This window comes from Diachasma alloeum, unplaced genomic scaffold, assembly GCF_001412515.2.
Source record: "Diachasma alloeum isolate Michigan unplaced genomic scaffold, Dall2.0 Dall_scaffold_00280, whole genome shotgun sequence".
Taxonomy (NCBI): Eukaryota; Metazoa; Arthropoda; class Insecta; order Hymenoptera; family Braconidae; genus Diachasma; species Diachasma alloeum.
Window position 1 is genome coordinate 184,324 of NW_021680419.1, and position 20,316 is coordinate 204,639.

A 20,316-nucleotide genomic window follows, 5' to 3' on the forward strand; every position below is an offset into this window, starting at 1 on the left:
GCACGCCATTTCTCGACCCGCTCTTTCATTTGAGCCCAAAAAAACATTCATATCTTGTCTGACATCGCTGCTACAAACTCGGGTCTACAACTCGGGCCTTCAATTCAAAATAAAATTATATAAATTTACAGCAAGTTTATTTGCATTTTCAATTTTATTAAACCATTCAATAATATTAGATTGATGTCTCAATTCAAATGAGACTGCGCTACGCAGTGTTAATTCAAAAGAGTCTACTTGGGATACATATGCGTTTAATTAACAGTGGACACCCGGTAGAGTCGCGGACCTTGTTGAGACGATCATTTGTGGTATAGTGGGACACATGGCGCCATACATAATTGATATCGACTGCAAATAAAACGAATGCAATTTCTACTCTAGCGACACTGTTTGACCGTCTGCAAGGACCGTGCACTGATGTGGTTGTGTACAGTTGTTCCCTTACATTTTTCACAAATCTGTGGACAGCCGTGGATGTATACAGTTGTGGAAGTACGACCCCCCCCCCCCCCCCCCGACCGACCAGAAAATCGAAGATCAAATTGAGATGTTCATTTTAATAACGACATGGTTCCCACCGACAAACGGACGACACAAAATATGATTAAATAGGAGAAAAACTGAAATGATAAAAAATTTCCACAAGAACAATTGCGTGCTCATTTTATCACGCATTAACACCACAGAATTTATAAATTCCAGTTGAAATTCCCAATGCTCAATCAATTTTAGTTATTGTAATCATCCAATAATTCATAATTATTGCGTTGAATTCATAATTTCTTCTTAATTTTCAAGATTTCATCAATGAGTTGGATGACCCTTCCCTGAATGATATCCCCCCCGTTCTTATGAAGTATGAATGCAGAACAATTGTCTGCTCATTTTATCACGCATTAACACCACAGAATTTATAAATTCCAGTTGAAATTCCCAATGCTCAATCAATTTTAGTTATTGTAATCATCCAATAATTCATAATTATTGCGTTGAATTCATAATTTCTTCTTAATTTTCAAGATTTCATCAATCAGTTGGATGACCCTTCCGTGAATGATATCCCCCCCGTTCTTATGAAGTATGAAATCAGAATGTATAAAGTCCTTATCGCGAACGGCTTCGGAGACGACTACATTCGGCAGATGTTCCTCCAGAATTCTCGTGCTCTGAAAGCACAACAGGTTAACTAAGAAAACACTAGGATTTTACAAATCCTGTAACGATCCTTACGATTTCCGGGGCGAAAAAGTCGGTCTTGATATAAATTAATACAACAGGAGCTTCAACGTTCCTCAAATTGTATTCTGGAGGCGTTCGTTGGCCGTAATGCTGGAGATTAGCAGCGCTCGACTCATAATCGTATTTGTGGAATCCACCTGCGAAAAAATCAGTGTCAATGAGATTCCCGATTGTCCATGGACGAGTCTGTTCCTAGCAATTTATTACCTGAATTAACATTCTGCAGATAATGATAGAGCATTTTCAACGACGCACCGGCCGGTGCATATTCCAGCAAGTGTCGGATTTCTTCCTAGAATATCGAAATTCAATGAGACCTACACTGAGAGAAATTTCAATGGTCATTTCAACTACAAGGGAATTGTCAAAAAAATAGTAGTTATGGTAACAATAAACATCGTAGATTCAACTATTACATTAAAGTGAAAATTACATCATAATGTTGATGACACTATTTGACATAGTAAATCGAACGAGGATTCCTAGTTTAATCTACAAAATTTATTGTTACTGTCAATATAATTTCTTTGACAATTCCGTTGTAGTTAAAATTACCACTGAAATTTTTCTCAGTGTACCCGGCGATTTTTGAAGGTGGCTGAGCGAAAGAGAGTGTACGCACCGAAAAACCTAAACGTAAATTACGTTCAAGAAGTCGTATTTTACGCATTCTGAAGCGTATTATACGCTTGACGTTGAAGCGTAAATTAATGTTACATAAACGTAATTTACGGTTTCGTATTCGTACATTACGGTGATTTTTTTTCCGTTTTTTATGTTTATTTATCCGTAATTAACGACGAAGAAAAAAGTGATTCCAAGCGTAAAATACGATGTTTTTTTTCGTAAATTACGCATTAGTAAATCGTAAAATCCGTTTGTATTAAGATCGTAATTTAAAATTTCTATTAAACGTTAATTGCGCGTAGGGACACGTAAAAGACGCTTTATTTGAGCGTAAATTATGTTCTGCAAGCTGTAAATTACGTTTAGCAGAATGTAATTTACGTTCAGGTTTTTCTGTGCGTATGTGCTAAATTGTAGAAGTACTTTGAAAAAAGCATCCACTGGACATACGGCATTCTGTATATAAATTCGAGATATTACGCACGAAAGACAGTGAAGTTTTCGACTGCTGCATGAACAGATTCATCAATTTTATGCATAAATCACTAATTTTGGGATCACAATAGTCGTCAGCGAATTTAAGGACATGAGGACCGTGTGGTATCACCTCTGCATTCATGTGAGGTCCATTAACTAGAAGCTGTTGCAATACTTTAGACCAATATCGTAACTGATAATACTTTGAGGTACGAAAAGTATTCTCTGAAAAATCTGGCGAATTCCTACTGCCACATTGGACAGCCGTCATCGGCATAATCATGAATTTTAAAAATAATAAATATTTACAATTACAATTACAATCTTTAGATAATTAAATTAATCATCAACTAATTATTCAAATTCCGAATTGTTTCCTCAATGGCCAATTGACAATTCCACATTATCAATTATTTTATTAATTTTCAAATTTCAATAAAAATAAGTGAACTTTAATTATTCTAAGATGCAACTCCTATTAATATTAATAATCAAATGATTGATGCCAATTCCTGTTACAGATAAAAGTCTTTGTTCAACAGAAATTTCTCGACATAATTTTTTTTTCACTGTATTTTTATTCCCGTTTCATTGAAAAAAACAAACATAAAATTTAGAAAATTTGAGGCGAGCAATTTTCCCAGAAAAAATGGGATTCTGTGGATTTTTTTAATGGAATGATTCTCATTGAACATTTCGGCCAAAAATTCATAAAAATTTCAATAGAAATCGAATAGAATTTTCTAGCAAATTCGCTAAGTTTTTCTATAAAAATTTTCGTACTCCCTTGTTCTCGTATCTACATACTTTCACAGTGTGGAAGCTGGCATTCATGAGTATTCTTATAAGACCGAGAGTTTTCGGATGCCAGTAAGCTATAGGGGCCAGACTGACAACCAAATTGACACTCTTGTTATACTCCGGTTTTTCCGATAGGAATATATAGCTTAAAGTAGTTCCCATCGAGTGGCCGATGATCGTTAGCTTAGACTCTCCAGTCCTATCCAGTATGAAATCTATCTGCGCTGGCAGGTCTCTCGTAGCAATTGTAGTGAGACTGTAAATGGGAATTACATTAGTGTCCAAATGTGCAGTGGAGGAAGCGATGTAAGAAATTTTACTCAAAATCCCAAAACTCATTGTCCTCATCGGGGTTTAGAGTTCGGTGGGAGCGACCGTTGGTTGTTCCTCTCATGTTGGCAAGCCAAACGTCGTACCCAGCATCGGCCAGTAAAAATGCTGAAATTTCCGCCATTTTTAGTAGTTTTTGAGCATCAAGGTATTGATAATGAGAGATTTTAAGCGAAAATGTCAGAAGGATTTTTAATGAAACGAAAATTCATCGGTAATCATTAGTTCCATCCATTCCTAAACTTTCATACAAGGATTCTTTAAATAAATTAAATAAAAATACCATATGATTTCACTTGTCAATAAATTCCTATAAAAAATTCAAACACAATTTTAAGTTTTTCTGCAGTGAAGATTCAGAAAAATTTGGAAAAAATTGACATCTCATGTTGAAGTATCTACAAGCCCTATTAATGAAAATACCCGCCAAAAATATCGTAAGTAGTTGGATTTTTTAATTTTTATTCTGCAACTCCGGACCGCGTACCGCGTATAAGGCGAATTTTCGCCTGTTAAAAAGAATGTTGCAAGTGTTAAAAAGAATCAGGAATCAATGATGAGAAAATGAGAATAAAATATTACGGAAATATAGTCATAAGTAATTATGCATCGTGTAAAAAATGTACCGAGACTGTTATTAGGATCCCAGAGTACCCAAGCTTCCGAGGCGACCCCAATTCCATGCAAAAGATAAACAATCGGTTTTCCTGGCGCTTCAGGTGACGAAGGGGATCCTGATATCCTGTCAATCCGGATATTATATCCATCGTCAGTCGTTACAACGTGGGATTCCGCCGTGTACCCGTGTCTCTCCACCAATTCAGTCTATCCGTGAGTTATAGATCGATTCAATATCGTCACATTCAGAAGAAAATTGCAAAGTTCCTCAAGAAAACTCACGAAATTCAAATGGCCCGAAGCAGGTGTCACCGGTTTGCTGAAACCCCCGGTGAACAATTGCATAGAGCAAATAAATATAATTAAGGATAGCACCATATTCCACTGGGGCAACAGACACTAATGATATGAAATGCGAAACTAGCCATGATCTTATGAATTTCTTCCGCACTCATTATCTAGTTTTTCATCCAATGTTTCTTTTAAAAAATCGGCCTTGCGAGTTTTTTCCCAGCGACGAGCCAGTTCACGTGCTGGGTAGCTTTGTGAAGAAAAAAGCACGTGTATCGTGGAAAAATAGTGCGTCCCAGGACGCTCGAAGGCGCGTTCCTCTCGTGGAATTTTCCCTCCAACTGATGAATGCACATTCAATTATATTTTGCCACTGGAGTTCATCGAGTGGAAGTAAATTGCATCAATCGAATGCATTATTTTTATGACTTGAATCAGCCAATGGTTTTCGGAGTGATGGATAAGCAACAGATATTACTAGCCATTCATTATTACACGGAGAGAAATATTCAATAAAAATTACCTTTAATTATCTTTTCCGTAATTCCGGAGCGAAATGTGAGTTCTGTCATTTTTATTGAACATTTTTTCTGTCCAATATCTAATAATACTGTCAAGTTTAATGATGTTCAATAAAATTGACCCAAAAAACAGACAGAAAACAACAAACAAATAGCATTTTTCATCAATTTTTTCATTAATGGGAAGTCAGCTGCATCAAACGAATAAATTACTCCTATGAACTACTTAATGCACAGAAATAATCCATTTATTTGATGCAAATTTATCTCCAACGATTTCCCGAGTGATGAACAAACAGCTCAAATGACTGGAAGCCATTAATCACGTGCACAATTTATTTACACTTGGAAATGAAAATATCAGTCGTTCGTCGCTTCAATACATTTCAAGTAACTCCATTATCCTATTGTACAAAAGCTCTCTAGCATCTAGTGCCCATATAAAGTCAATATGATTGAAGTACTTGTAAGGCACCTTCTCCACTGTCACAACATTTTGCAGTCTCCTCGCAAGCTCATTGGTATTCTGCAAGTATTTTTCCGTTCAGTTAATTAACCGAGTACGGGGGACTGGCAATTTAATTTTCCTACCTCTTCTCTGGTCAACGGGTCATTTGCACCGTAGATCAATGCAAATGGGGCTGTTATTTTCTTCACGTCGTAGGATGGGGGCCGTTTCTTTCCGTAAAGCTTGAAATTCTCGATGTAACCGTGATCGTATTGCTGGAAAGCACCTGAGATAAAAATTAATTGGTTTATTTGTAAAACCGTGAAGTTATTCTTCAATAGGCTAGGGGGATACGCTCCACACGGAAAAATTTATATTGTGAAAAATATATTTAAAAATATCTTAAATTGGCCCAGTTTATGATTTACATATATTTCTTATATATTCTTTATAAATTTGAAAAATATATGGAATTGGCCCATATTATATATTTAAAAAATTTTTTTTAATAGAACCTTAATTTTGGAGTCTTCATTTCGAGTTTTTATTATCAAAAGTCCATTTGGTAATAAAAAATAAAATATAGAGAGAAAAGTATATTTGACGAGAAACTGAGAAAAAATATGTGAAGTTTTTACGTGAAAACGCGACAAAATTCTGAAGCAATAAATGAATTTTTCCTTTTCATTTCCAAAAATTTTAGGGATTGAAACGTAATTTTTACGTGCATAGTGTTGATGTAGAAATTGAAAAAATGTCAGGATTGTGCTGCACCCCCCGTGGAAATGAAGGGTTAGATCGAAAATATTCTGCAGTCTTGAATTACGAATATGAAAATTCTTAATTTGAGAACGAACATTTTCAATTCAGGCAATTTTTTTTATCGTGTATTATATGACATCTTCTGTTATAATTCATAATCTACAATTTACCTGTTCTTATATTTTGAGCATAGTGGTATAACGTTTGGGTCGATGCTCCGGCTGGGAAATATGATAAATAGTACGGCAGGAGCGTCTGAAAAATTCAATTTTTAGAATTAGAAGTGCATGGGAAGAAAATATTCTAGAATGAAGAATAATGTCCTCGATATATAGAACTCAATAGAAATCAATTTCGATCTAGTGAGTCCATTTAACTATAAACTACAGAGGATGGCAATTTCAAGAAAAAGCTTGAATTTTCTTCTGAAGAAATTGCGTCACTGCTGAAACTGAACAATTTCACAAGCATTTCTTTCGTAAAAATAGTATAATTTTGTCACAAGTAAATTGTTTTCCCACAATAAATCTAATGCCTAAAAATATTCTTGACGGATAATGAATAACTGTTAAACAGAAGTCATTTTGTTCCTCCTTCGACTTAGATCCTGACTTGATCTCGACGTGGAGAAAAAAAAAGACGAAAATTGAAAAAAATCATGCGCAAATAAGAAAAAAATGTGAATCTGGATGCCTCACAGAATTAAGTTGATGTGGATCATGTCCCGAAAGCACAGACATTAGCGTCAGGCAAACCGATTGAGTAACAGTGCCATCACTGCATAATCCCCTGGCCAATCTCGCATTATTCGTCGTTTGCGGAAATATTTCAGCGATGTTATTCATATCTAGTAATCCCTGAAAATGAATACATTGTTATCCACGCTGTTGCGGAGAATATTATTTGTTCAATTTCAAAAACTAGGTGTTGAAGAAATGAATTACCAACCCGTTATTGAATTTTAACAAGTAGTTTTAGCAGTTCTTTTAGTTTTTTTAGTTCCTTTAGTTCCTTCTCCTTGGAATCGAAGGATTATTTATTTTACATAATCGAAACATTCTCATTTGAACCATGTTTATATCTTGTTTTGCTAGAAAGTTGCTATTGAAATTTCAAGGATCTTTGTTATTGAAAATTCATAATTTCATGGAGAAATCCATAGGAAGTGTAAATTTTAGTTCAATTATTCCGGGGAAATTGAGAAAAAATCAGGAAAATTCAGATCAATGACTCCTTGATTTCCAGATTCCTCTGAATTTTAAAGGAATTGCCAGGAAATTCAAGGGACTTTGGCAGTAAATATTCATTTATAATGCAATTCTCGTCTTTCTTCAGAGAAACTTGAAATTCCGTTGACATTTTCCCTCAAAGTAAAGCGAACCCCTGTGTCTCTATCAATTTTTAGAATTAACTTTTCTCCTGCAATTACTAATTTTTATTTATGAAACTACTTCATTGACTCAACAATGCAATGATCGAGTCGATAAAGTAATTTCATAGAGATAAAGTGATAATTACGTAGGGGTTGTTCCGTCTCCTCTTAAATCCAACTCAACCTCTCTTTTCGGAAAAGTCAGGCAAATTTTTTTAACAGTAATTCATTGCTTGCTTTGTATGACGGAATATACAGCAATTAATCAATTCCAATCAATAATTCACTCAATCAGTCAATCAATCAATCAGTCAATTAATCAATCAATTCCTACCTTAAGAAAATTAAAGTTCTGCTCCATCAGTACAACCATCGGTATCGTGGGCTGAACCTTCCACAAGGCAACAGGTGCCAAACTCACCGCCAATTTAATTTTCTCATTGTACTCTGGCATCGTAGATAGAAGTACGTAGGTCATGGTTGTACCCATGGAATGTCCCACATAATGGACCGCCTTCTCACCGGACACCTTCAGTGTGTAATCTATCATAGCTGGCAGATCGTAAACCGACATTTCATGGTAACTGCACAGTAAATTGCACCATAGATTCTTGAAACCAGGGGATAACAAAATCTAATTGTTTCTAGGAGACAAATCAGTAACAATAACGAAAATGGAGCAAATGTGCTGGTTGTGTCGAATGCACATGGATTGTGCAACTATTGCTACTAGTGATTCAAAGATAATAATTCACTTGGAAATTTCAAGAATTCACATGAAAATGTGACGAGACATCGTCACGATTTTACAAGTTACTAATTTATTTGAAATTTGAAAATATATTCACCTGAATTTACGTCGTTTTTAATTGATTTCAGGTCAATTATTGAGTGAAAATTTGAAAAAATCAGGTGGATATGTTCTTGAATTTTAAATTGATCGAAAATTTAAACATTCTCATTTATACAAATATATGAATGAAAATGTTGAAAGAAAAAATAATGAAATGAAAAGAAAAATTGATTAGATGAGAATCATAATCGCTCGGGGCCAAACTAAAAAATATGCGCCCAGAGGAAGACTTTATTTACAATAAAGCATTTAAGTAAACAATTAAACAAAACTCCGTTTGATTCAAATAAACGAGTTTATTCAAAATAAAAGTGAATTCAAGAATTCACATGAAAAAGTGACGAGACATCGTCACGTTTTTACAAGTTACTAATTTATTTGAAATTTGAAAATATATTCACCTGAATTTACTTCATTTTTCATTGATTTCAGGTCAATTATTGAGTGAAAATTTGAAAAAATCAGGTGGATATGTTCTTGAATTTTAAATTGATCGAAAATTTTGCTCAATTTTATACTGAATGTTCATGTCAAAGTAAAAACTTGAAATGAATTAAAAAATTTCAAGTGAAAATGAGACAAAAATCCCACAATTCCCTCGAATTTTAAATTGATTGAAAATTTAGTTGAATTTGATACTGAAGAATTGCAGTGAATAAAAAACCTTCACATGGAAATGAGACGAAAATTCTACAATTTCACCTGAACTGCCAAAATTGTTCGTCCGAGGGAGACAGTTCCTCATGAGCCCTGCTGTAGGTGTTGCCCCTGACATTGCCCATCCACACGTCATAGCCTCCATCAGCCAGCATGAATGCTGTGAAAGGAAATGGAGGTACAGCGATTGAGCATCCCAAGGCTCGTGTGTTCCCATTCTTAACATAATCATTCAATAAATATCTCATTGTTTTCGACCGTACTCAATGCACAGCTAGATTCATCACCCACGATTCACCTCCCCACTGAGAACTAATGTGCGGTATTCTCAGGTGTAGCACCTGATACCCTTAAAATTAGCGAGTGGAGGCGAAGCTGTTTCCCTTGACGTGAACTTGTTAATCAAATTGAGAGGATTTTTGATTTGATGAGGATGATGATCTTTCGGAGTCAAAATAAAACATTATACACCCAGAGAATTAAATTCTTTATTTAATAAAGAATTTAAATAAACAATTTAAAGAACTTCGTTTGATTCAAATAAATGGATTTCGTTTATTCACAATTAAATGTGATTTTTAGTTGAATTTTCATTCACAGATGACAAATTTTAATAGAACAACTAATTTAATAGAAAAATTCTGCTAGATTTCTATTGAACTTTCTATTAGTTTTTGGCCGATTCTCTTGAAATGTGTAATAGAAAATGTTTGATACAAAAATTCAGTAGAACTCGATTTTTTCTATGTAACTTATTGAGATATCTTCTATAGAATTTCCTCGGATCAAATTTTCCAAGTTTTTTTGTTTGATTTTCTTGACGAGCAGAAAAGAAAATTAAATGAAAATTTGAGCTGAGAAAATTCTATTGACTTTTCTATTGAATTCGAAAAATCGAATTCTATTTAATTCGAACATTTCAATAGAATCAGCCAAAAGCTAATAGAAAGTTTAATAGAAATCAAATAGAATTTTCCAATGAATTCGCTAGGTTTTTCAATTAAATTTCTTCGCGCGTCTTGACATCAAATAAATGGTTGTAAATTGAATGATTGTTGAGAAAACGAAGAGAATTACTTGATCAACTTGCAACGATCACAGTCAACGAACAGTCAAGGTGGTCCCAGAGTAGGTAACAGTTACTCCGTTATTTTTATTCGAGCAGAGAACTTAATTGGAATTAAAGTACTATTTATTTCACATAATTGAAGCATTCTCATTTATACAAATATATGAATGAAAATGTTGAAAGAAAAAATAATGAAATGAAAAGAAAAATTGGTTGGATGAGAATCATAATCGCTCGGGGCCAAACTAAAAAATATGCGCCCAGAGGAAGACTTTATTTACAATAAAGCATTTAAGTAAACAATTAAACAAAACTCTGTTTGATTCAAATAAACGAGTTTATCCAAAATAAAATTGGGATCTTCCTTTGGACTTTTATTCGCATCGAATTAATAGTTTTCCGGATATAAAAAAAGTTTCCAAATAAAATAATTGGTTAGACAACGAAAAGAATTACTTTATCAACTTGAAAAAATCCTTTGTTTTCATCGAATAAATCATAAAATTAATGAATTATTCATTCCATATAATTAAAAAAAATTTATTCAAACAAGCATGCGAATTGAAATGTTCCCTCATTTCCAAAAAAAATCATTATCAAAATGAATAGAAGACACGGCTTATTCTTGTAAATTGCATCATACGATGACGAGCAAAATAATAAGGAAAACCGATGCAGACGAACGATTCCGGACTTATAAAAATTCGAAGGAGTCCTCAAGGCCCCAAAAATCATGAGAACGGGTTTCGTAATGCATATTTTAGATAAATCGCCTACCGAGATCTTTTTCCGGCCCCATGAGGACCCAGTGGTCGGACGAGCCGAACACCCCGTGTTGGAGGAAAACGGCAGGTTTGCCCGCTCTTGGGGGCGACGTCGGGGTGCCTGGGATCCGGTGGACCCTCAGGTTGTACCCATCCCTCGTGACGACTTTATGCTCCTCCGCGGTGTATCCATGCTTCGCAACGAGTCCCATCTCACAAAAAAAATCATTGAATTATTTTTACAGCTGTCTGGTCAAATTTTTTGCCTCGTTAATAAATTATCACTACGCGAACGTGATATAATGATCATAAAATAATCAATTGCGATTATGACAATGCGCAATTGCGATGAAATTGACATTCGCCTACATTGAACTGGTTGTCCTTGAGCCAGTGCTGGCGATTGATCTCTAATGCGAAATTAAAGAACTTGGTCAGTGCTGTTTGCACGGAGAAAATTTTTGCTCGACTTTCAGGAACATGTCCCTGATTTTTATCTATCACATGTTACTGGCGATAATGGACTGTGACTAAAATAACTGATCACTGGTAATTTGCATCATTGAAATTCGGTGATGGATTCCGAAGAATTAGAGAGGGGTCACGGAGAATTAGGGACGATGTCACGGAAAATTAGTGATAATGTCACCAAAAATTAGGGACAAAATCCCTCAATTGTAGATTTTTTTCACACGTTAAATTTTACAATTGCGAATCTCTGAAAAAAGGAATTTTTAGGAATATATGACCAAATTTCAATGATAGAAATCGCTAATGGTCAGGATTGTTCTAGTCATTGTCCAGTGTCACCAATTATTGTTGATAAAATCATAAAAATCTGTGACATTTCCACGAAAATTAATGACGTTGTCACTGGAAATGAATAATATCGCTAAAACTTAGTGACAAAATCAGCCAATTCCAGAATTTACAATTTTAGAATTCGTGAATCTCTAAGAATAGTCATTTTTAGGAATTTATAACCAAATTTCAGTGACAGAAATCACTAATGGTCAGAGTTATTCTAATCATTGTCCAGTATCAACACTAATTATTGATAAATTCCTAAAAATCTGGAAATTAATAATATCACACAAAATTAGTGAAAAAATCCCTCAATTCCAGAATTTTTCACACGGAGAGAAATATTCAATAAAAAATCCGTATCTCTTCCGTAATTCCGGAGCGAAATGTGGTTATAGAAAATTTTACGGAACTGTCACATAATCTTTACCTAAAATCACGGAATTTTTCCAGAGCGTTCCGTAATGTTTACCTGAGTCTCCTGTGAACAATTACGATACCATCACTCAAATTTTCTGAGTCGATTCCATAATCGATGAGCGAACTGTGAGTTCCGCAATTTTTACTGAACATTTCTCTCCGCGCACGCGTTGAATTTCCCCGCCACGAATTCCCAAAAATTGGGGATAAATCACTGAAAATCATCTCCCTGTCCGTGGAATGGGACATTCTTGCCCGCGTCCTTTTAATTAACACTGTCGCATAACAGTCATTAATTATCGTCCTCACATGGCAATTAGAGTCATTCAGATTGTGATCAATACTCACAAAGTCTAGTACTGCATAGTCTCGGTCGGAAGACCGCGCCTCATTGTGGGCCCGAACTCTATTCAACATCGGTGTTCTGGGAAAAATTAATTCGCGCAGGAACGAGAAGGATAACACTCCGTTGGGCATGAGTACAAATAACAACATCATGCAAACACTTTTCTTCTCCATAATAATCCCCCGATGAGTTCTCAAAAGGAGCTGGAGACGATTTTTTGAATTATTTTGGAATATTTTCGAATTAAGAAAAATGTGTTTTCCCCGGTGAAAACCAAAAACTGTCACCGCATCAGCAGGTCTCCAGACACTAGCGGCCAACGTCCAGTGTAAACAGATAAGCCACTCTATCCCTTAGTCATCAGCCCCACCGTGCTCAACAGGACTTCTCGCATCGTCCTTCGTTATTTATAAAATTCTCTCCTTTTCTTCGGAATGAAAATAGCTCTGTCAGAGGGATCCCTGCGGCGTCGATGGGGCCCAGTAGAATGATACTAACTCGATGATTTACGATGTTTTATGCGCATTTTATGGGTCGTTCGGGCAGAACGAGATTATAAAACATTACGGGGAGGTTCGCGGTCTCTTCCTTCCGGACAATTATCCACTGAATTTCGCGTGTTCGTTTTTTTTTCTTAATGTCAAGGTCGGCCACGAGGTCAATTTCTGCGCTGAATTTCGAGCGCATTTGTTATTCATAAATTTTGAATGAGTTATTTTTTCATCGGAATTTCAGAAAATTGCGCCATTGAGAAATCACTGTTTGATGGGAGAATCGATGAGAACGAGAATTTAACTCAAATTTATAACGAAAATTTGGATTTTCAACGGAAACTTGAAATTTTGTACACTTGATGAAAAAAATTGGAATTACGGAGAACATTTAGTCGGGATTCTCCGGATGAGGACATTGTATGCCATTTAGAAAATTAAATTTAGAAATTAAGTTAATTATAAATTTTTGAGCAGCAGAAAAACGAAATTTTCACAATTTATTTGGATTTTAAATTGCGCTGGATTTCCAATTATTTCGCTGAAATTTCAGATTTCACTAAATATTCAATGAAATTCCACATTTTTAGCAGCAGGAAGATAAGTATTCCCAAATTTACTCAAATTTTTAGTAAATTAAAAATTCTAGGATGAATGTACCTCAATTTTCCCGATTTTTATTGACTTGAATTGAATAATGGGTCTAAAATTTGCAGTTTCCCTTCATAGACAGTCCACTAGTAATTTTCAGCAGAGGGACATTGTACCCCCCTTACGGGAGCGAATAATGAAATTTCAAATTTTGTTGAAATTCAAGGGAAGGGAAATTCAATTAAATCTCTCAAGCAGCCGATTTTAATTAATTAAAAATTCTAGAATACATGTACCTCAATGTTCCCGCTTGTTCTATATTTCATTGCACAATTGAACTAAAATTTTCACTTTTCATAGATTTTTCCTAAAATTGTGAATTTTCAATGGCTAAATTTTTTTCAATTTCCATGAAGTTGTTAATTAAAATTTCCGCCAAAAATTCCCAACAACGTCTGCCATTCCCCCCAAATCGAACTGAATGCCCTCACAATTCCGTCAACCGCTGACAGTTCCGTGTTATAAAATAAATCCCTCAACTCCCGAAATTGTTTGTCTCACTTTCCTCTCTCTCCTTTACGTTAATTCAGGATTAAGGATGCACCTATGAACTTTAAAAAATCCGACTGCGCAAAACTTGTTTCTAAAGACCTCTTTCAGCAACAACACGACACAGCGATAACAGCACGTCAACGAATTCGCCCCTTATCGCGGAAAGCATAATTCATTACTGACTATACGGAATGTCAGCAGATAATCAACAATTTCCCGACATTCAGCGGGCTACCGTCGAGGAACTCCCGGTGAGCGTCGAGACAGCTGGGCGCGAACTAAGGACCAGATCCTGTCAGTCCGATTGTTATATAGAACCGCGTGTCATTGACGACGAACGCATGTCTGCATGTCAAATCGTCATCTCCGTCACCTTGATACCACCCGACGAAACTGCTCTTCCGTCTTTGTTCATTACTCCTTGTTTATTCCTTCTTCTCGAATCGGCGCATTATTATTCGAGACAAAACCTCCGCTGGCATTTTGCATAAATACGGGGAATTGAGACAGAATTAATTTTTCTGGTATTCATAATAGCTTTTGCCGTGACGAACCGTTAAGAGAGTGCGCCGAAGCCTCAACAAAGGATGATGAGAATGAACCAACCCCTGTTGCCGGCCGCGAGACACTTTACGAGACAAAACTCGGGAGAGACGATCTCCGTTTCAGAGAACATGGAAATCTTTGTTCGTCTCAGCCTCGAAATACGGCGTATCGGCTCCTCTCGTGATGACTCTGAGTCAATTCATCTCATCTCGGTCTCAAGTTTTTCGTGTTTTTTAATGTAAAATCTCGGCTTTTGTCTCGAGTTGTCTCGCATCGATTTTGTAATCGACATGTAAAACATGCGAAAAACTGGAAACCGAGAGGAGATAAATTGACTCGGAGTCATGACAAGAAGAGTCGATACTGCGTATTTCAAAAATTCCCGTGTTCACAATCCCTCCAAAGTATTGTCTCGTGAAGTCTCGTGAAATGTCTCGCGGCATCACTATTCCCCAGTGAAATTCTTCTCTACTTTTGCAGTCGAACATCACAGCTTTCATTTGAGCCCCATTCGACCCCACGTTTCCGGACATTTCACAATGATTTTATTATTTAAAGTTCGCAGGTCTCAGTTTGAATTTTTCTATATTATTGGAAATTTTTTGAAATTTGAGTGATAACTGCTTCAGATCAAATCGTTCATGAAATTTCACATTCATCTTGAGAATTCCATAGAATTCACTGTCTTATGTAAAACAATTATTATATCTTCAATCATTTCCTTTTCAACGGACCTGAAAACAAAAATTGCATTTAATAGGGGAACATGGGGTAAAATGGACACTTGACTTTTTTAAAATTACTCATAACTCAGAAACAAATTTATTAATTTAGCTCAGTTCAGGCTCATTACAAAGGGAAATAAATGTTCTTCGCATTGAAAGAAAAATTGTTGAATTTCATCAACATTTCAAGCTGTCATTAACATTTTTAAAAAAGTCAAAAGTGTCCATTTATTCATTTGACGTCATAATACTCCCTGAAAATTGCGCAATCGCTCCTTCCATTCAAATAATAAATCCATAGAATTTCCATAGAATTCACTGTCTTATGTAAAACAATTATTATATCTTCAATCATTTCCTTTTCAATGGACCTGAAAACAAAAATTCCATTTAATAGGGGAAGATGGGGTAAAATGGACCCTTGACTTTTTTAAAATTACTCATAACTCAGAAACAAATTTATTAATTTAGCTCAGTTCAGGCTCATTACAAAGGGAAATAAATGTTCTTCGCATTGAAAGAAAAATTGTTGAATTTCATCAACATTTCAAGCAGTCATTAACATTTTTAAAAAAAGTCAAAAGTGTCCATTTATTCATTTGACGTCATAATACTCCCTGAAAATTGCGCAATCGCTCCTTCCATTCAAATAATAAATCCATAGAATTTCCATAGAATTCACTGTCTTATGTAAAACAATTATTATATCTTCAATCATTTCCTTTTCAGTGGACCTGAAAACAAAAATTCCATTTAATAGGGGAAGATGGGGTAAAATGGACACTTGACTTTTTTAAAATTACTCATAACTCAGAAACAAATTTATTAATTTTGCTCAGTTCAGGCTCATTACAAAGGGAAATAAATGTTCTTCGCATTGAAAGAAAAATTGTTGAATTTCATCAACATTTCAAACTGTCATTAACATTTTTAAAAAAGTCAAAAGTGTCCATTTATTCATTTGACGTCATAATACTCCCTGAAAATTGCGCAATCGCTCCTTCCATTCAAATAATAAATCCCAAATCCTTCAAACAAGATAAAATTCCTCTCATCATCTAAATTCCTTCAAATTACCCCTTCCCCTTAATCTAATTAAAGTTTCCCCGAACGGATTCCCTAAATCCAAATCTCCTATTTTCATTTTCAAACAGCCTTTGAAATTCCCTCGCACCTCCGTCGATAAACGCCGCAAAATCCTGACCTTCTACCGGCAAAGTACCAACTCCCGATCTCGCCGCCTAATCATTCCCCCCACCTAAAAAGCCCCGAGCAATTAACTCCAATTATCCCCCCGCCGGCCTCGCCTAACGTCCCAAATGACAAACCAAAAAATGATGATGAATCATCCCCCGATGACTCACGATTCCCCCATGAGATGGCAGTCCCCCCGTGCGCAATCCCATTCCCTCCACTTGGCAAAACAGTCAGGCAGCGCTGCGGCGTGTCCCGTGTGTCTCAGTATCACTTTGTGTTCCTCTCGTGCTCATTTCCACGCGAGCACAACCGATAAGAATAAAAAAACAACTGCCCAGTGAAAAAAGTAAGAGGAGGAAATAAGAATAGAGTAGTTATCCCGGATTTGTCAGTGGCCCGAGATAGTGTGAGTACCCGCATCATTGAATTCATCAGTATTTACTAATGCGCCAATTGAAAAAGTAGACATACTGCATGTCCCCAAGTATGTAACGCCCCAGTGGCTCTTCATTGTCACTCGCCACACCACAACAGACACTTGTCGAATGCTGTGAAAAAAGTGCACTTCATGGGCGTGAAAATTGAGCAATTGACACTTCCCTAAAACCCAATGATCATAAGACAGTGAACCGAGTGAAAATTTGTGCTCGTCGGACGTAATGGGTGTGATCAAGTGTAGCAACCGCACATCTTGAAAGATAACCACAATCATCGAAGTAGATTATAATACTTAACAATCCCTCCCCCCACCGCGAACGTAAAAACTTAAAAACGGAGGCGAAAAAGTGCGAGAAATTCCGGCGAAAGATGAGCCTCAGCATATCGAAATTCTTCTCAAAGAAGAAAACCCCCACCGACCAGAGTATCGGTGAGATCGGTCTTCCAACGGACGTTTCGCACAAGTTTCACGTGATAAAAAACGCGAAAACGGGGAAATTGGAGGGCCTCCCGGACTCGTGGCTCCGTCAATTGAATTCCCAGATAACGAAACATGAGCAGGACACCCACCCGGCAGCGGCCCTGCACGCGATAACGTTCTACAATTATTCGATATCAATAAAGAAGAAACCGCAGCAGGAAATATTCAAGCCGTTCGTGACGGAGGATTTCATAGAGGAGGAGCGCCAGGAGATCGACAAAATCCTGGCCAAGAAGAAGTATCAGTCTGGGGACTCTGATGGCTCGACTTCGGCGAGTTCTACGGACAGCCAGCGACTGCCGGAGCTGCCGCCGAAGCAGAACAAGCCGCCGAAGCCGGCCCCCAGGAAGCACCAGCAGGCGCAGCAGGAGCGAGTGGAGAAGACTCTGACGGAGATCCTGGAGGATCTGAACTCTTACACTCTCGATGCCGAGGCTCTGGCGAAGGACAACGTGGCGCGAACGCCGACTGAGAGCCCAGTCCTCAGGAGGAAGACGGACTCCTCGGAGGGGAAGATGGGTGACGAGGAGGTCTACGATAAGCTGAGGAGCATCTGCCAGTGTGGCGACCCCAATCGCAGGTTCGAACGCACCAAAGAGGTCGGGGCTGGGGCCTCCGGAGTCGTCTTCATAGCGACTGATCTCGTTAACAACGACAAGGTCGCCATCAAGGACATAGATCTATCGAAGCAACCAAAGAAGGAACTCATACTCACGGAGATCAAAGTACTGAAGGAATTCCAACACCCGAATTTGGTGAATTTTCTGGATGCGTATCTGGTTGGGGAGCACCTCTGGGTGGTTATGGAGCTGCTGCAGGGGGGACCGCTGACTGACGTCGTCACTGAGACCATCATGAAGGAGGTGCAGATAGCAGCAGTTTGCCGGGAAGTTCTCAAGGCCATAAGCTTCTTACACTCCAAGGGAATCATCCACAGGGACATCAAGTCGGATAACGTTTTGTTGGGCATGAATGGGGCTGTTAAAGTTACGGATTTTGGGTTTTGTGCCAATATCGATGGCGACGAGAAGAGACAGACTATGGTGGGGACTCCCTACTGGATGGCGCCTGAGGTTGTCACCAGGAAGCAGTATGGCAAGAAGGTCGATATCTGGTCACTGGGGATCATGGCGATTGAGATGATCGAGGGAGAGCCACCTTATTTGAAAGAGACACCACTTAGAGCGCTTTATCTAATTGCTGCCATTGGCAAACCCTCGATACCTCGGTGGAACTCACTGAGTGCTACCTTTCAAAATTTTTTGGAACGCTGTCTCGCGGTGGAGGTCGACGAGCGTGCCACTGCCGATGAACTCCTGGCGCATCCCTTCTTGGATAATTGCGCCGAATTGTCGAGCCTCAGGAAACTCATCGAGGTTGCACAGACGCGGTTGCAAAAAGTATTCTAGATTTTTTTATTTCACGTTTCAAAAACTCATTCCATATCTCGTCGTCATGTTTAGTTCATTTGCATAAATATTTTTAATTTGATGTTTTGGTGAATCATGTGTGGACGGATACTGTGAGTCAATGGTGGGCTCGATATGTGGGCAATTATAAAATATTGAAACAATATTGTAGACATTCAGTAAGTCTTGTACTTATCAAGATGATTTTTATGGAGATTTTTACACGAGCAGATTCTTCTCATCTGCGATTCAAAGTCTCCAGATATTCCCGGGGTACGTGGCAATTTTTTTATTCTAGAAGGCCTAATTTTTACTCGACACAGATGGATAGGGACAAGTGGGGTAAAATGGACACTCGACTTTTCGTGAATCCTCAACGAAATGGGATAATTTTTTTATCTATGAAAATACTGCGCTTTCCCATTTAATAACTGTTTTTATGAACAAAATGTCAAGTGCCCATTACGCCCCACCCCCTGTTCTCCCCCACGAGATTAAGGCTTCCTTCAAAATTGAGGAGTTGTTTCTGTATTAATCAGAGTATTAATTGTGATGAAAGGACCAAACGCAACATATCTGCTGTATTTTTTATATCAACTACAAGTGAACATTTTCGAGAGGATTTTTTTTTATCGAAAGAGTAAGAAAGCATCACTCGTTACGAATGAAAAAAATGTACCCATTTTATACGAAATGTATTCTGTTGTGAACCCTCGTGCCTAGAGCATCATTATATTGCTCAACGTTTAATATGATTATGTATGTAACTACTTAAAAATTGTATGTATATATGTATGAGACAATTTATATTGAATTATATCGAAATTTTACTGATATAAGAATCGTGTGCCCTGGCTAATCATATCATCACTGAATTCCCAGAAAATCACTATCGAGATAATGGACATATCAGATCCCTCGGAATATTTTAGAAAGGAAAAGAGAGGCGCTAAAAATAATTCGTAAAAGGAAGGAATGAACGTGGACAGATATTCAATTGGAATGCAATACAGTGCTCTTCCTCACTAGCTACGTTGCATGACGTATAAAAACACACGGTAATGGCTTCTGACGTGTGAATCAATCGCACGAACGAGAGATAAGCAATAGATTTTCATTCTCAAGTCATTAAATATGACGGAAAGTACTGGTAATTTTCGCAAGTGCAAAGATTTCGTCTTTATCCTGGATTTTCATTCGTTTGTCGAATAAAATATTGAAGAATGCGAAGAAAAATATTTTATTCAAATTGATCTTTTTCTTTTGATTGTGAAATAAAAGATTCCACACTACATTGCTAAAGAATTTTGGTAACTCCCGGTACACTTCTTGGAAATTTCCACCACAATTCTAATTCCATTGCAATTGCAAGGAATTAAAAGTTCGTCATTAAAAATTTTAAATTTCGTGGAAAATCAGTGGAAACTGTAAATTTCAGTTCGATTATTATATAAAAATAAATAGAAAATATGAAAATTCAGGCA

The 20,316-nt window shown here is 36.9% G+C and overlaps 3 protein-coding genes across 6 annotated transcripts; 1 reads left to right on the top strand and 2 right to left on the bottom strand.

Moving 5' to 3' along the window:
• Positions 1-705: 705 nt before the first annotated feature.
• Positions 706-4,485, bottom strand: LOC107038325 (lipase 3). Of its 2 annotated transcripts, XM_015257356.1 has the most exons (8): positions 4,378-4,485; positions 4,104-4,302; positions 3,468-3,585; positions 3,154-3,403; positions 2,354-2,509; positions 1,450-1,534; positions 1,234-1,379; positions 706-1,169 (listed from the first exon to the last, which is right to left on the bottom strand). In XM_015257356.1, exons 1-8 carry the CDS (start codon positions 4,471-4,473, stop codon positions 999-1,001), a joined length of 1,221 nt encoding a protein of 406 aa, XP_015112842.1. In that variant the 5' UTR covers positions 4,474-4,485; the 3' UTR covers positions 706-998. The 2 variants fall into 2 exon arrangements, with proteins under 2 accessions (XP_015112842.1, XP_015112843.1); XM_015257357.1 differs by lacking the exon at positions 2,354-2,509.
• Positions 4,486-5,229: 744 nt separating this feature from the next.
• On the bottom strand, positions 5,230-14,300 carry LOC107038326 (lipase 3). Of its 3 annotated transcripts, none has more exons than XM_015257360.1 (9): positions 14,046-14,300; positions 12,405-12,829; positions 10,846-11,044; positions 9,045-9,159; positions 7,824-8,073; positions 6,816-6,974; positions 6,288-6,372; positions 5,499-5,641; positions 5,230-5,433 (listed from the first exon to the last, which is right to left on the bottom strand). In XM_015257360.1, the coding sequence occupies exons 2-9, from the start codon at positions 12,573-12,575 to the stop codon at positions 5,284-5,286; spliced, it is 1,272 nt and encodes a 423-aa protein (XP_015112846.1). In that variant the 5' UTR covers positions 12,576-12,829; positions 14,046-14,300; the 3' UTR covers positions 5,230-5,283. The 3 variants fall into 3 exon arrangements, with proteins under 3 accessions (XP_015112846.1, XP_015112845.1, XP_015112844.1); XM_015257359.1 differs by having other exon boundaries at positions 12,405-14,218; positions 14,258-14,288; XM_015257358.1 differs by having other exon boundaries at positions 12,405-14,300.
• A 2,475-nt stretch (positions 14,301-16,775) lies between these two features.
• LOC107038327 (serine/threonine-protein kinase PAK 3) lies at positions 16,776-19,671 on the top strand. Its single transcript, XM_015257362.1, has one exon. The coding sequence runs from the start codon at positions 17,312-17,314 to the stop codon at positions 18,830-18,832; it is 1,521 nt and encodes a 506-aa protein (XP_015112848.1). The 5' UTR covers positions 16,776-17,311; the 3' UTR covers positions 18,833-19,671.
• The last annotated feature ends 645 nt before the right edge of the window (positions 19,672-20,316 follow it).